General features: G+C 49.8%; 1 protein-coding gene across 4 annotated transcripts in view; it reads left to right on the forward strand.

Moving 5' to 3' along the window:
• Positions 1–16,398, forward strand: part of XPNPEP2 (X-prolyl aminopeptidase 2) — a 30,597-nt gene that overhangs the window by 10,154 nt on the left and 4,045 nt on the right. For all 4 annotated transcript variants that reach the window (XM_063601742.1, XM_063601740.1, XM_063601739.1 and 1 more), the window contains exons 8-19: positions 1,448–1,549; positions 2,646–2,727; positions 3,051–3,246; positions 4,060–4,149; positions 5,373–5,482; positions 6,195–6,272; positions 7,385–7,456; positions 10,112–10,172; positions 11,444–11,513; positions 12,104–12,208; positions 12,938–12,997; positions 13,626–13,702. In XM_063601742.1, the coding sequence (XP_063457812.1) occupies positions 1,448–1,549; positions 2,646–2,727; positions 3,051–3,246; positions 4,060–4,149; positions 5,373–5,482; positions 6,195–6,272; positions 7,385–7,456; positions 10,112–10,172; positions 11,444–11,513; positions 12,104–12,208; positions 12,938–12,997; positions 13,626–13,702 (1,103 nt within the window). The remainder of the gene's footprint in view (positions 1–1,447; positions 1,550–2,645; positions 2,728–3,050; positions 3,247–4,059; positions 4,150–5,372; positions 5,483–6,194; positions 6,273–7,384; positions 7,457–10,111; positions 10,173–11,443; positions 11,514–12,103; positions 12,209–12,937; positions 12,998–13,625; positions 13,703–16,398) is intronic.

The raw sequence follows: 16,398 nt of genomic DNA on the forward strand, positions 1-16,398 counted from the left end.
TTCGCTACTCAAACATACCTGTACGCACCAGACCATTGAAATTTGGGTTCATTTGGTTTGTCAGAAAGGTATCATATTCCTGAACCTTGAAAACATAATTGCAAGTGAAAGAAGCCAGTCAGAGAAGGCCACATATTGTACAATTCCATTTGTATGAAATATCCAGCACTGGCAAATCCATAGAGACAGAAAATAGATTAGGGATTTCCTGGGGCTCAGGGGAGGGGGGATAGGGAGTGACTCCTTAGTGAGTACAGGGTTTCCTTTGGGGATGAAGAAAATGTTCTAGAATTAGATCGTGGCGATGGTTGCACAACATTGTGAGTATGCTGAAAGCCACTGAATTGTGCACTTTAAAAAGATTAAAATGATACGTTTTATGTTATGTGTAAAATACACATAACATAAATTATGTGTAAAATATGTAGTAAAATAAACCTACAAAATGTATTGTACCCAAAGCTTTGGTCATTGTTGAATAGTTTTACCTGTTTACATGAAATATTTTTCACGACATTAAGTTATTTATGCTCATATCTGAACCCAACTAGGACCCTTAATGTTTATGGCCTTCAGCCAGCAAATTCCTAGTCCTGCCTAGGGGTAGACTCTTTGAATATCTTGCAGGGGGCAGGGATAGAAGATGAAAGCTAAAGTCATAGAACCCAGATATAAGCATCTGAGAAAGGACGGTGCTGTGACACAGAGTTTAAGGACAGATTTGGAGACTGACAATGTTATCAAGACAGTACGGTGTCTGTACAGATTAAGAGCGTGGGCCATGCAGTCAGACAGACCAGAGTTCAAATCCCAGCTCCACCTCTTGCATCCATGAAACCCTAGACAAGTCACTTTACCTCTCTGAAGCCTCAGTTTCCTTATCTGTAAAATGGGATGGGTAAGAATTAGAACAATGCACATGGAGTGTTTAGCCCAGTACCCGTGGCTTAGTAAATACTGGGGTTACTGCAGAGAAAGTTGAACATGGCCCCAGCCCTACCCCTTTGTCCTTCATCTAGGACTGCTCTCTTGATCTCAGTCTGCATGATTATTTATTAATCAGAAAGATACAAGAGTTACTACATCTCAAGATACCATTCTGTGTGCTTTACAAATATTAATTCATTCCATCCTCATAGCAGCCCTATTGAGGCAGATACTTATTATACTCCATCCCCATTTTACAAATGTGCAAAATGGGACACAGAGGGGTTAGGTAATTTGCCCAAGGTCACCCATCCAGTAATGGCAAAGCCAGGATTTGAGCCCCATCTGGGTCCAGGGCCCATGTCATTAATGAGTACACAAGTAAGAGTTTGTTTGAGGAAAGGGTTTCGCTGCTTTTTAACAGGATGCAAAACTGTTACCCTAAGGCTGACCTTCCAGGAACCGAGTGCCAAAGGCAAGGTCTGTCACTTACACTTTTTTGGGGCTCCTTTGCTTCTAGGGAGCACTTGGCAGGAGAAAGTATCTGGCGTCCGAAGCCAGATGCAGAAGCATCAAAAGGCCCCGACTGCCGTCCTTCTGTCGGCGCTTGAGGAGACGGCCTGTGAGTGTGGATTTGCAGACATGGGTGGGCGCCTGGGTCTCCCCAATGCCCCAAGCCTCCCGGGCCCTGCAGCACAGAGCTAGCTCTTCCCCAAATAACCATGTGCCCACCAATTCTTGAGAACTCCATGGCCACAGCCCGTGGGAACCAAGAAGGGTAAGGGGGCAGGAGCTCATGGCTTCAGAAAAAGGACAAAAGGTAGCCCTGAGCAAGCTGGGACCAGCCCACAGGCCACCAGAGGAACGAACTGACCATGGCAGCAAAATGCTTCTGTCCCACTAAGGGGAGGAGGACCAGGAAATGCCTCCCAACAACTTAGCCACTATCCCAGGGCACTCACACTCCCAGCTTTAGCACCCAGTGGGACTCTACTCTTTCCGACATGGCTCAGGACTTCTTGTCTGATCCCTATGGCTGGGCTTCAGATATTCCAGGGACCCACTGGAACTGTGTGCTGACTGCTAAGTATCTGCATTTTTCTGGGGGGAAAAGATCCATAACTCTCAACAGCATCTCAAAGACGCCCACTCCCCCACCCCCCTCCAAAAAGACTGAGTAACATGCAGAGGTAGATGATGCAAGCATGCTGTTGGTAATCTTTGGGGGCCAAAGGAAACAGTGGGGCAAAAGTGTCAGAAATGCTTGCCTCTGGCCGGGTGCGGTGACTCACGCCTGTAATCCCAGCACTTTGGGAGGCCAAGGTGGGCGGATCACCTGAAGTCAGGAGTTCAAGACCAGCCTGACCAACATGGTGAAACGCTGTCTCTACTAAAAATACAAAAATTAGCTGGGCATGGTGGCAGGCATCTGCAAACCCAGCTACTTGGGAGGCTGAGGCAGGAGACTTGCTTGAACCTGTGAGGTGGAGATTGCAGTGAGATCTTGCCACTGCACTCCAGCCTGGGTGACAGAGCAAGATACTGTCAAAAAAGAAAGAAAAGAAAGAAAGAAAGAAAGAAAGGAAGGAAGGAAGGAAGGAAGGAAGGAAGGAAGGAAGGAAGGAAGGAAAGAAGGAAGGAAAGGAAAATAAAGAGGAAAAGAAAAGCTTGCCTCAGGCAGATCAGCATTAAATATTCCTTGTCAATTCTCTTCCCAGGGCTCTTCAACCTTCGAGCCAGTGACATCCCCTATAACCCCTTCTTCTATTCCTACACGCTGCTCACAGACTCTTCTATTAGGTATGGCTTTTCCTGAGCTTGCTGTTGTGGACTTTCTCCAACTTCCACCCTCTTGATGCCCCACCACTGATCCCGCCTTAATATACAGCCCTCTGGCTGCCCATCAGCTCCGCGCCTGCTGCAGCACGACCCTTTAGAAAACCCCCTGTTGGCTTTTCCTGACTCTTTAAACCTCTGTCCCTGTTGAATCCCAAATCTGGCCTGCTTGGCTCCCTGGGGCTGGCTTCCTTTGACCTCCAGGAACAGAGGGACTGTGACTGCCTCTGGTCCTTTGCATCCTTAGCAGATGCTCAGGACCCTCCTTGTCTTCCCACCCCACCCAGGTTGTTTGCAAACAAGAGTCGCTTTAGCTCCGAAACCTTGAGCTATCTGAACTCCAGTTGCACAGGCCCCATGTGTGTGCAAATCGAGGATTACAGCCAAGTTCGTGACAGCATCCAGGCCTACGCATTGGGAGATGTGAGGATCTGGATCGGGACCAGCTATACCATGTATGGGATCTATGAAGTGATACCCAAGGTGGGTTTGCCAGGCCCCAGCCCAAGCCAGGCACCAATCCCCACTCTAGGCCTGAGAAGTCTTAACCTAAAGTGGGGTGAAGCCCCTCAGCCATTCAGTCACCTAGTCAGCCAACAACTGTGCAGTGAGTTCCCTTCTTGGCCTAACTGGGAAGAGCCAGAAGAGGAAACAGGGATGGCCATCCAGAGAGCTCATAAAATTGTCAGGAGGCTGGAGAGTATACGGCCTGATCTAGCAGAGACTTTGGAGTCAGCCAAACTTGAAAATGAATTCCAGCTCTGTCCCTAACTAGCTGTGCAGTGACTTTGGACAAGCAACTTAGCCAATCTGGGTCTTTTTCTTCACCTATAAAATGGCAATAAGAGTCCTGACCTCGCAGGAGTCGCTCAGTGGAGATTTAAAGGAGATAGTGTATATGACTGACACATGGTAGTGTCCAATAAATGGTAGCTGTCATGATATGTACAGGAAACTTACACTGTCAGGACAGCCTGTCGAGTGACTCAGGCCAGACTCTGATCCATCCCAGAGTGCTGGTGGGATCCGAAGACAGGGAGTTCACTGCCAAGCAAGGCAGTGTCAATCAAGGAAGCCTTCCTGGAAGGAGAGAGGGTTCAGCTGGACGTGGAAAACTAGGAAAGACAGAAAGCACACACAGAGTAGAGAGCATTGCCACGAAACGGTGGCAAATCTCACGTCTGCTGGGTCCTCCTGCCAGTCCTCTGAAAACACCCCTGTGCCATGGAGACCTCCTTTACTGTGCCCCCAGACCTGTGCCCCCAGACCTCCTTTTCTCCTCCCTGCCCCCAACAGGAGAAACTCGTGACAGACACCTACTCCCCAGTGATGATGACCAAGGCAGTGAAGAACAGCAAGGAGCAGACCCTCCTCAAGGCCAGCCACGTAAGTCCACGTTCAGGCAGACATGGCCTTTTGGGAGTATCCAGCCTAATGAGTTAGAAAGGAGAGGCCTCCAGAAGAGCCTGAAGAAGACCCTCAATGAAACAAAGAAGCAAGCTGGGCGCGGTGGCTCACGCCTGTAATCCTAGCACTGTGGGAGGCCAAGGTGAGAGGATTGCTTGAGCTCAGGAGTCCGAGAGCAGCCTGGCCAACATGGTGAAGCCCTGTCTCTACTAAAAATACAAAAATTAGCCAGGCATGGTGGCGATCACCTGTAGTCCCAGCTACTCAGGAGGCTGAGGCACGAGAATCGCTTGAACCTGGGAAGTAGAGGTTGCAATGAGCTGAGATCATGCCACTGCACTCCAGCCTGGGTGAGACTAGGTCAAAAAAAAAAAAAGAAAGAAAGAAAAAGAAATAAAGAAGCAGACACCAAATTATTCCTGGGCGCCCACATGCACCTCATATCCTTGCCCCCAATATAGTACAGTGGTTTAGAGCACAGGCCCTGGAGCTAGGGTGCCTTGAGTTCAAACCACAGCTCTACCCAATTCCTAACTGGGTGACCTTGACCAAGTCATTTTACCTCTCTGGGCCTCAGTTACCCCATCTGTAAAATGAGGATCATAACAGTAATCTTACAGCATATGGTTGTTGTGAGAATTCAATGAATATGTATATTGCTCTGAGCACCACCTAGCACATTCTAAGTGTTAAATAAGTGTTAGCTATAATGATTTCCTCACACTGGCAAGAGGATGGCTCAATTTTTAAAAAAGAATTCTTGTTAAAATTAAGATAAACCACCTCATTTAAAAAAAACTTTGTCTTATAGGAAATTTTAAACACACACAAAGATAGAGAAAATAGCATCATAATCTCCAGTGTCCCTTCATCCAGCTTCAACAATCCTTGACTCATGGCCATTCTTGTCTTGTCTATAACCCCATGTTCATTACCACCACAACCACCCCCTCTGCTGCTGGATTCTTTTAAAAGTAAATCCTAGATAGCGTGTCATTTCTGCCGTCAACACAGAACTCTTTCAAAAACAGGAACACACTATGATCATATATAAACACTAACAAGAATTCTTTGACATCAAATAGCCAGTGTTTTCAAAGCTCCACATCCTGGAGCCGCTATCTGATCTCCATCATCTTGGAGCCTGTGGCTGCAACCAGACCTCACCCGGCTCCTCTGTTTCCCTGCTTCCCCAACTCCAGGTGCGGGACGCTGTGGCTGTGATCCGGTACTTGGTCTGGCTGGAGAAGAACGTGCCCAAAGGCACAGTGGATGAGTTCTCGGGGGCAGAGCTCGTGGACAAGTTCCGAGGGTGAAGAGCCACGGCCGTCCTTTTTGGCTGACTGTCTTTTAGTGTGGCAGTGGGGGCAGGGAGGGGGAATTTGTCCCCTTACTTAGCAGAAAGGAAGATCCTCCTCATATGCGTGCTGGGTGGGGGAGGGCTCTGGAGAACAAGGAGTGACAGGTTCTTGGGTGGTCGGGGAGTTGAGCAGGGGGCGTTGGATGATATTTCCCGCCCCGCTGAAAGCAGGACAACTCGAAGGGCCACAACCCAATAGCGTCCCCTAGTGTCTGCTTCAGGCACGGTCTGAATCTCCCTGGGGGGTGCTGTGGCTCAGACCAGGTCAGCCCCTGGACCACTTGAGAATACCAGGTAGGGAGGAGGATTCCCGAAGGCATGCTTGGCCCAGGTCAGGGCCGGATTGTAGGTTTGAGGTACAGGATGCTCTCCCAGGACTGGGGGAGTTTTCAGATACAGAGAGCTGGGTTTCTTCACTCCTATCCGTAAAATGGAGGTGGAGAGGAAATAATGGGTGTCTACAGTGTGTCCTCTGATCTTCCTCTATAAATGACAGGTCAGGGCTTGAGGAGATGGAACCAGGAGGTGAGGGCTGGGAGAGCCAAATGGTATCCAGTTGAGAGGTAGAGGCAGCCATGACCTTCATTGGATTTGATTAGATATCCTGGGCCCAGCCTAGTCCAGGGGCCCATTCATTGATCATGCCTTGCCTTGTACTTTCCAGAGAAGAACAGTTCTCCTCCGGACCCAGTTTTGAAACCATCTCTGCTAGTGGTCTGAATGCTGCCCTGGCCCACTACAGGTACTTGAGGAAAAAGAATTTTCTAGGGCCCTGTTGGGGGATCCTGTTGTGTGTGTAGAGGAACAGGGTGAGGGGAGGGGGATGTTCTGGGACCTGAGTCCACGTTGAAGGTCCGAGGCCCCTAGCCCTGTGGGGGCTGGGAGAGGAGCTCAGTGTGGAGTAGGGAGTTGCCTTGTAATGAAAAGGCCTGAGCGCTGGAGGCTGGGGGACCTGGAAGGAAGACACCGATGCCATTGGATGCTTTTCCCTGGCTTCCCGTGTGTTGCTTATGTTAGCTAATGCTTAAAGCTCACGAGTTCACATGGAGAGAGGTCTGTTCACTCAGCCTGAACCAGCCAAGGTGGGCCCAAGATACAGGCTAGCCAGGTGTTTGGCCCTATAGAAAACAAACCCCTGCAGGCCTGCCTGATGAAAAGCTGACCAGCTGCCTCCGCCTGGCATGGGCACAGCAGGGAGAGGTCAATGCCCTCCAAGGGAGTGCCTGACATGTCCCAGAATTCCCTCCCCTGGTGTCCCCTGGTGTCTCCCACGCCTTCGGCTGCCTTGCCCCAGCCCCTCCTACCCACTCGGGCTAGAGTGGCAGGGTGGGTGCTCCTCGGCTTTACCACCTCTTGCTCAGCAGCCCCACCCTGGAGGTATCCTCCCTTCCTGTGCTCTGCTTCTTCTCAGGGCCCTCTGCTCTCGGAGGCAGCAGGAAGTTAGAGACAAAGGGCCGGAGGGAGCATCTGGGTAGAGGCCCAGCTCTTTGCCGCTTTACCGCGCATCCTCGTGCAAGCCCCTTGGCCTCCATAGGCCTGCTTCTCCTTATGGAAAAGGAGACAGCTGAGCTGGGGGGTCTCTAGGGCTCTCCCAGCTCTCATATTCTGGGCTTTACCCTCTCTCTCCTCCCTGGGGACCAGGGCCTGGCTCAGCCAGGTGCAGGATTAACAGACGTGTGCTGAGGACAGCAGCAACGGAAGCTGAGTTCTCTTCCAGGGCCCTTTGGGATAGAATGACTTCCTCCAGAGGGACTGGCCTGGAAGCCCAGGCCCCAGAGGTCCTCCCACCAAGGCCTCCCACGTGACCCAGTGCAGGGTTAGGCTGCCCTTCTCAACATTCTCTCCCCTTCTCAGCCCGACCAAGGAGCTGAACCGCAAGCTGTCCTCAGATGAGATGTACCTGCTGGACTCTGGGGGGCAGTACTGGTATGTACCCCTGACCTCACCCTAGCCTGGATGTCTCTGCTCAGATCTCCTGAGCCTGCCAAGAGTCAGCCAAAGCTTTCCCTTCCTGGGCCACGGATTCTTCGTCTGAAAAAGGAGAGATCTGGAATGAGCCCCGAACATCCTTCCCATTTTCACACATGGGGGTCCCTGCACAGTAGGAAATACACAGAGGCTGGAATAGTGGCAGGACCCAGGCAGCACCTCTGTGGGAATTAGGAAAAGACTCCCTTTGCTTAAGTTGCTGTTTTTTGTGGGTTGTTTGTTTGTTTGTTTGTTTCTTGACAGAGTCTCACTCTGTCGCCCAGGTTTGGAGTGCAGTGGCACGATCTTGGCTCACTGCAACCTCTGCATCCCGGGTTCAAGTGATTCTCCTGCCTCAGCCTCCCAAGTAGCTTGGATTACAGGTGTCCACCACCATGCCCAGCTATATATATATATACACACACACACACATATATATACACACACATATATATACACACACATACACACATACACACACACACACACACACACACACACATATATATATATATATATATATATATATATATATATATATGTATTAGTAGAGATGGAGTTTCACCATGTTGGCCAGGCTGGTCTCAAACTCCTGACCTCAGGTGATCCACCTGCCCCAGCCTCCCAAAGTGCTGGGATTACAGACATGAGCCACCATGCCCAGCCTCAAGTAAAATGTTTTCTAAGTCCACGTATTATTACACAGTCTGAGCAACTATACTCAATGTCCCTGCCTGGCTACACAAACACATATACCCTACTCTCATCCACTCGTGCACACCCTGGACACCCCCGCACCACCAACATCATGCAGACTCCTCAGCCCCCTCTTCCCCATGGCACTGTTCAGGGTGGAGGTGGGGGCAGATGAGAGAAGCAACCCTTTAGATGGGCTACCTTTGTACAGTGTACAACCTGAATGCTCAGACCTGACAGCCATGCAGAATAGGCTAACCTGGCCAGGCGTGGTGGCTCACACCTGTAATCCCAGCACTTTGGGAGGCTGAGGCGGGCAGATCACCTGAGGTCAGGAGCTTGAGACCAGCCTGGGCAACATGGTGAAACCCCATCTCTACTAAAAATACAAAAATTTTCCGGGTGTGGTGGAGCATGCTTCCCAAGGGAAGCTGAGGCAGGAGAATTGCTTGAACCCGGGAGGCGGAGGTTGCAGTGAGCCGAGATCGTGACACTGCACTCCAGTCTGAGCAATAAGAGCAAGACTATAAAAGGAAGAAAGAAAGAAAGAAAGAAAAAGAAAGAAAGAAAGAAAGAAAGAAAGAAAGAAAGAAAGAAAGGAAGAAAGAAAGAAAGAAAGAAAGAGGGAGAGAGAGAGAGAGAGAGAAAGAAAGAAAGAAAGAAAGAAAGAAAGAAAGAAAGAAAGAAAGAAAGAAAGAGAGAGAATAGGCTAACCCCATTCCTTCCAAACGTGTGACCAATCATTCACACCAGAGTTGAGCTGAGCTGAGCTGACCTGAAAGATTTTCCCTCCTCATTGAGGAAGGAAGTGTGGGAAGCGTGGGGTGGGACAAAAGAAGGGCCGTACTGAACTGATGGAGGAGCAAGGAGTCCTGTGGAAATGGCGAATGTGCTAACGACAGAGGCTCTTTGCTTGTTCTTAGCACAGCTCTAGGGGATCCAGAGTAGCAGGCGCTCAGCTTAGCAGCCTTTGCTGGTCAGGAGTTTGATGCTGTGTGTACTTGAGATGGCCAATGAGCAAAGGGGAAGTGAATTTGTGGGGGCGTTGCTGGAATGGGGTGTGCTCAGAGTAGGGTGAGGCCGGGGAAATAGTCACCTCACTTCCTCTTCTTTCCTTCTGAAGAAGAAGGTCACCACACCCCATGACCCAAGGAGAAGCCCCAGGGCCCTGGGACCATTTCTCCCCTCTCCCTCACCAAGGCATGATCACAGGGGCCATCTGTGGCAACTGCTGCAGCTGGGAGTTGGGAGTCAGACCTTGGGACTGAGGCTTCACCTAACTGGAACTCAGCAAGTCACTGGGTCAGATCCGTGTTTGCCATGGAGAGGACTGTGTGGAGAGGCAGTGCTTGCTCTAGGCCTGGCTTCACTGAAGTTCAGAGAGGGAAACAGCCGCATGGCCTCAATGGCCTCATCTGTGAACTGGGGATAATGAGGCCTCCTCTGCCATTCTTCCCAGGGAGCAGCAAAAGTGTCCTATAAATGGTCGACAACTATCTGAATATGAGAGTGTTATGATAACATAATCTCTCTGGACCTCAGTTTCCCCAGCTGTAAAAAGGGGACAGTCCCCTTTCTGCCTCCCAGGAAGCCTGGAAGAAGCCTTGCTTTCATAACCAGCTGGACCCAAGGAAACCCAGACCTACAGAACATCCAAAATGAGTGGGATGGGGGAGGAGTGTGTAGGGTGGGGAGTCACACTTGTCAGACAACTTAGTAACTTTTAACTTGATAGGTTTGCAGAGGCCTTTCACACATAGGTGCTGAAGAGGGGATTTTGATTATGGTAGCTGTCTTCTTCCTTTCGCTGTCCACCCATCCCATCCCAGCCCTGCCACTTGTGGAAAGCACACAGAAAGCACATGGCCCCAGTCCCTAGCCCCAGGCATTTGGCATGTTGGTTTTCCTTCTCCATAGGGACGGGACCACAGACATCACCAGAACAGTCCACTGGGGCACCCCCTCTGCCTTCCAGAAGGTAAGCATGGGCCCAGATTTCCCCTCACCACCCTCCTCCAAGGGGGCACCCAAGCAGTCAAGATCCCTTCCATTTCAGAGGCTAAAACTGAAGCTCAGAGAGGTTAAGTAGTTTGCCCAAGGTGACACCATTGGTGCCGGAAAACCCAGTGCTCCCTGCTGCTTCCCCGGGGATATTTCAGGCCACTGACAAGGCCTCAGCCCAAGCTGAGCCTCATCCTATTCTGGTAAATCAGTGCACAAATATTTTTTTGTTGTTGCCTGTGTGCCTGGCCCTGTACTCAGCAGAAAGGAGAAAAAAAGGCATCCCAAGTGGATGAAAACGGCACAAATGAAGCCTCCGCGGTGGAAAGGAGCCAGAGGTGTTCAGGAAACAGCGAGGGCTGGCCAGCTGGGGCAGAGGCGAGGGCATTGTCTCTGTGCACCAGAGGGCCCTGGGGGTGGAGCAGCGAGCTGCCATCATGCTGCATGCAGCAGGCCGACTATGGGGCAGACATTGTGCTGGAAACACAGAGAGGGGAACAAAATGCTGTCCAGGTCTCCAGGAGCTCACAGTTTAGCGGCGGAGTCTGCTGCCTCTGGCTGTCCTGCCCAAAGTGACAAGCCTGTGAACCTGTGTGGTGATGGAGATTGACCACATCGCCTCTGGAAGTGACCAGAAGAGGCCACTGTCAGGCCACCTCCCTCCACTGACAGAGGAAGCCTAAGCTGCCAAGTCAGCAAACCTCAACCCTCATGAAAGGCCTTAAGAAAACTCAGCAGCCGTCACAACCACAGGAATGAGTGTGCTAAACTTCCATGAAGCATGCACGCTGTTGGCAGCACCTTCTGTACATTAGTCTGCCTGCCTCTCCCAACAACCTTAGGAGCTAGGTCCTGTTATCTTCCCATCGCAGATAAGGAAACTGAGGCACACAGCAGTTAAAGTCGCCTGCCCAAAGTCTCAGAGTGAGTGGCTGAGTCAGGATTCAGCCCAGGGAGTCACAGCCTCAGTTCACCGCCACCAAGTGTCTCCTGCAGATATTGTAATGATCCTCATAGACCAGCCAGAGGGAAGCACGTGATGGAGCCCCAGCTTTGGGAAGGCCCTCCTCAGCCTCTGCTGGCCATCTTCCAGAACCCGGGCAGCCACACATAACGATGAGACTCCCCCCACCCTGCCTACACACACCCAGGCCTGGGCCCTGCACCGTGTATCCATAGGCCAAGCAGCTGGAAACTCCTCTGGCTCCTCCTCCCGTCCTCCACATCACCTCTTCCTCTCCCCATCAGGAGGCATACACCCGTGTGCTGATAGGAAATATTGACCTGTCCAGGCTCATCTTTCCCGCTGCTACATCAGGTGGGTTTCAGAAACCAGGCTGGACACAGCCTCAGGCCCTGATTTCACAGGACTCAGACCATCACCCTGGGAGGCTGGTGGGGCAAGGATTTTGTCATCATCCCATCCCTTATGTAGATGAGAAAATCCAGCCTAGAGAGAGAAAGTGACTTGCCCAAGGTCACACAGAAGGTTAGCGGGAGACCCAGGCCTTGAACCTGAGTTTCCTGCCTCTTAATCTAACACTGTTGCTCAGAGGTGGGAGAGATCAGTGGGCCACAGCAATTATGGGAGGATTCTTAGAGGAATTAGGTGTCAAAGTGCAAAGCCCTGACAGATGGGGAGAAATTACAGTAGAGGCATCAATCCAGGTAATGGATACAATGTATGGTAAGCTGGAGATAGTGATGGGCTGGTCTGGCGAGGGAACCACTAACTCCATCCATCAGCCCTTCTCCATCCCAACCCAACATCATTGCATCAGTGCATGCTTAGCGGCCTCTCAGGGGCCCCTCTTCTTAGGCACCACTCTGATAGTGAAGCAAGAAGGGGCAAGGTGGACAGTCTTCAGTAAAGCCATCTGACTGGGGTCAATCTCTCTTCCCTTCCAGGGCGAATGGTGGAGGCCTTTGCCCGCAGAGCCTTGTGGGATGCTGGTCTCAATTATGGTCACGGGACAGGCCACGGCATTGGCAACTTCCTGTGTGTGCATGAGTGTAGGTGTCTCCTCAGCACTCCCCAGGCCACCCCCCTTTTATTATACCCTCTATGAAGGTAGAGAATTTCACAGGTATGGAAATGACAAAGACCCACAAAGATGCCATGATCTACCCAAGGTTACCCAGCCCCACAGGATAAGTGAGGAATGCCAGCAGCAGGCCAGTCCTGCTGGCTGCTTGGCATTCAAGAGGGCACCAGAAAGAGGGTCAAGCCCTAGTGACTAACTTGTATAGACCCCAGAGAAATAAAAGCCAGAGCCAGCTGCATGTGGTGACTCACACCCATAGTCCCACTGCTTTGGGAGGCCAAGGTGGGAGGATCACTTGAGGCCAGGAGTTTGAGATCAGCCTGGGAAACACAGCAAGACCCCGTCTCTACAAAAGAAATGTTTTAAGTATCCAGGTATGGTGGCATGTGCCTGTAGTCCTGGCTACTCGGGAGGCTGAGGTGGGAGGATCCCAGGAGGTCAAGGCTGCAGTGAGCCATGATGGCGCCACTGCACTCCAGCCTGGGCAGCACAGCAAGACCCCTCTCAATACCTAAATAAATAATAAAAGCCAGAGCCAATCTGGTGTGTGCCAGGCCCAGGTAGACAATGATGTGATGGACCTGTGCTCATAGAGATGCTCTGGGATCCTCACTTATCTGCTCTTCCTCGGAAGCTGCTCACTTCCAAGCTGGTGAGTATAGGAGAACTGATACCATGTTTATGTTTTCCTTTCTAGGGCCAGTGGGATTCCAGTCCAACAACATCGCTATGGCCAAGGGCATGTTCACTTCCATTGGTATGGCCCTCAGGCCCCTCTACCTCACCACCCCATCCCAGAGCAGGACTAGCCCAGGACTGCAGTCTAGAGTGTACCAGACTTCAGAGGAGCACAGCAGGCACTAGTACAGCTCGGGACTCACCTCCCCATTCCCACCGCTACGCCCAGCCCCAAATGGCTTGTCCCACCCTAATTCCAGCTCCCCTCAGCCCAGACCCTCTTTTTGCTCTTGGGAGTTGTTTCCCAGCTGTATATTCAGACGAGATCAGGTGCGTTCAGGGTGGTATGGCCGTAGACCCAGCTGTATATTCAGACTCTGGAGTTGCCAAATGCTGGAGTAACAAGACAGTGGCATCCAGGGAGATGGGAGTACCTTCAGGACCCAAGTGGGTTTTTAGGGCTTCCCTGCTGGGCTACAGGGAAGAGAGGGTGAGTCAGAGATGCCCCTGTGGGGGATCTGAGGCCTGACAGGGATGAGTTGCCTCTGCTTAGCCAACAAACATCTAACCAGTTGTGGGGCTGCCAGAGTCAACAGCCAGGGGACAGCCAGGCAGCCAGTCCCTCCAGCCACTCATCAGTAGGTACAGGAAGCCTGGGCTTGGGCCCTCTCCCAGCTTAATGCCACCAGCATCTCTGTGTCTCCCAGAACCTGGTTACTATAAGGATGGAGAATTTGGGATCCGTCTCGAAGACGTGGCTCTCGTGGTAGAAGCAAAGACCAAGGTAAACTGCCACCAGGATGGGCCGGAGGTGTGGGCAGCATGTCAGTGACTTTGGGCTGCATGGGAGGAAAGCGGGGAGGAAGATCAAAGGAGAAGGGCATTTAGTGTGCAGGCATGAATTTATCTGGAGTCTTCCTTAGGAATTCCATAAGTCAGACTTTTCAAACTCGCTTGCACATTTGAATCACCCAGAGAGCTTTCTGGTGCTTTAAATGCCCATGCCCAGGCCCCATTCCAGACCAAGTGAATCAGTATCCCTGCCCTATATCATTGGTTCTCAATGCACATAATAATCACCAGGGGAGCTTGTTAGAAATAAAGATTCTGTATAATAGCAGCCAACAAGATAAAATACCTAGATGTAAACTTAAAAAGGCTAACATGGAGAAACTCTCTACTAAGGGACATAAAAAAGATTTAAGTAAATGGTGCTCTCTGGAGAGAAGCCTCAATATTATGAAGATATCATTACTCTCTAAATTAATCTATAAATTCAAGATAACCTCAATTCCAGTGCTAACTGGATACTTTTGTAACTTCACAAAATGATAGTAAAGTTTATTTGTAAAAATAAACATGCGAAGATAGCTAGGAAAATTCTGAAAAAGAAGAGCAGGGCCAGGTGCAGTGCCTCATGCCTGTAATCCCAGCACTCTGGGAGGCCAAGGCAGGAGGATCGCTTGAGCTCAGGAGTTTGAGAGCAGCCTGGGCAACATGGCAAGACCCCATCTCAACAAAAAATACAAAAAAAAATTAGCTGGGTGTGGTGTCATGCACCTGCAGTCCCAGCTACTCGGGAGGCTGAAGTGGGAGGATGGTCTAAGCCTAGGGAGGTTGAGGCTGCAGTGAGCTGTGACCACGCCACTGCACTCTAGCCTCAGTGACAGAGCAAAACCCAATCTAAAAAAAAAGCAATAAGAAAAGCCAGTCCTCTCAAATTTGAACACAAACTACCATAACTAAAACAGTATGACACTGGAGATGAAATAGATAGCTGTAACAACGAAACAGAACAATCAGTCCAGAAATAAACCCTCTTATTCCCATAAACAACATGGGAATTTAGTTTACAAGAAAGCTGATTTTGCAAAAGAGTAAGAAAAAAATGATTATTCAGCAAATGGACAGGGGGAACAAATGGCTAATCATTTGGGAGGATTAAACTGAATAACCTCCAAAATAAAATTCCAGATGGACCAAAGTTTTAAGGTGAGCAATGAGACCACAAAAGATGTAGAGGAAAACCTATATCAATTCATTTATAATCTCAGGGTGGAAAAGAGTCTTTCTGTGCAAGACCAGAAGCCATGAAGGAAAAGATTAATAACTCTGACTAAATAGAAAATGGAAACAATGTTTATGGAAACAATGCCATAAACAAAGCCAAGAGATGTGTGACAAATATCTCTTGGCTTTGTTTATGGCATTGTGAGAGGGTGAGTTTTCTTATTTTACCATGAGCTTTTTACAAATCCATAAGACAAAAATAGACAAAACAGGAAAAAATAGGGCAAAGGACATGAAAAGGCAATTCACTAAAATTAACACCAAATGGTCCACATGCATGTGGAAAGATGCTCAAGTTCATCCTTAAAGAAATACAAGACCGGGCGTGGTGGCTTACGCCTGTAATCCCAGCACTTTGGAAGGCCGAGGCTGGTGGATCACCTGAGGTCAGGAGTTCGAGACCAGCCTGACCAACATGGAGAAACCCCATATCTACTAAAAATACAAAATTAGCCGGGTGCGGTGGTGCATGCCTGTAATCCCAGCTACTCATGGGGCTGAGGCAGGAGAATCACTTGAACCTGGGAGGCGGAGGCTGCGGTGAGCCAAGATCATGCCATTGTACTCCAACCTGGGCAACAAGAGCAAAACTCTGTCTCAAAAAAAAAAAAAAATACAAATCAGGGCCAGGCATGGTGGCTCACACCTGTAATCCCAACACTTTGGGAGGCAGAAGTCAGCGGATCACTTGAGGTCAGGAGTTCAAGACCAGCCTGGCCAACGTGGTGAAGCCCCATTTCTACTAAAAATACAAAAATTAGCCAGGCGTGGTAGTGTGTGCCTGTAATCTCAGCTACTCAGGAGGCTGAGGCAAGAGAATTGCTTGAACCCGGGAGGTGGAGGTTGCAGTGAGCCAAGATCACACCACTGCACTCCAGCCTGGGCGACAGAGTGAGAATCTGTCTCTAAAAAAAGAAGAAGAAAAAGAAAGAAAAGAGAAGGGAAAAAAAAGTCTCTTTCTTGCTCAGTTTCCTTCCTGAGAACATTTCAGGCACACACAGCGTATGTATCTATCTATGTATATATTTTGAAAATACAAACAAAATGGATTCTACCGTACATACTTTTCTGCACCTTCCTTCCCTGCCCCGCTGCCCCTTACTTAATAGTAAACCTAGGAGAGTGGTCTGCAATAGCGCAGGGAGATCTACCTCATTCTTTTGAAGGGTTGTGGAAGAGCCTATAGTATGTGGATGTCCCATGATTTATTTAACCAACCGTGGATATTGAGGCTGTTTCCAAATTTTTACTATATTTGCCATCAATGCTACAAATCACTGTATAAACATCTTGGTGAGCTTTTGGGACTATATCCAGAAGGTGCATATCTGGCGTAGGGATTTCCAAGACAAAAAGTACAAGCATTTTTAATAGGTAATTTGATAGATATTGTCAAACTGCCCTCCAGAA

This window comes from Pan paniscus, chromosome X (assembly GCF_029289425.2).
Source record: "Pan paniscus chromosome X, NHGRI_mPanPan1-v2.0_pri, whole genome shotgun sequence".
Lineage (NCBI taxonomy): Eukaryota > Metazoa > Chordata > Mammalia > Primates > Hominidae > Pan > Pan paniscus.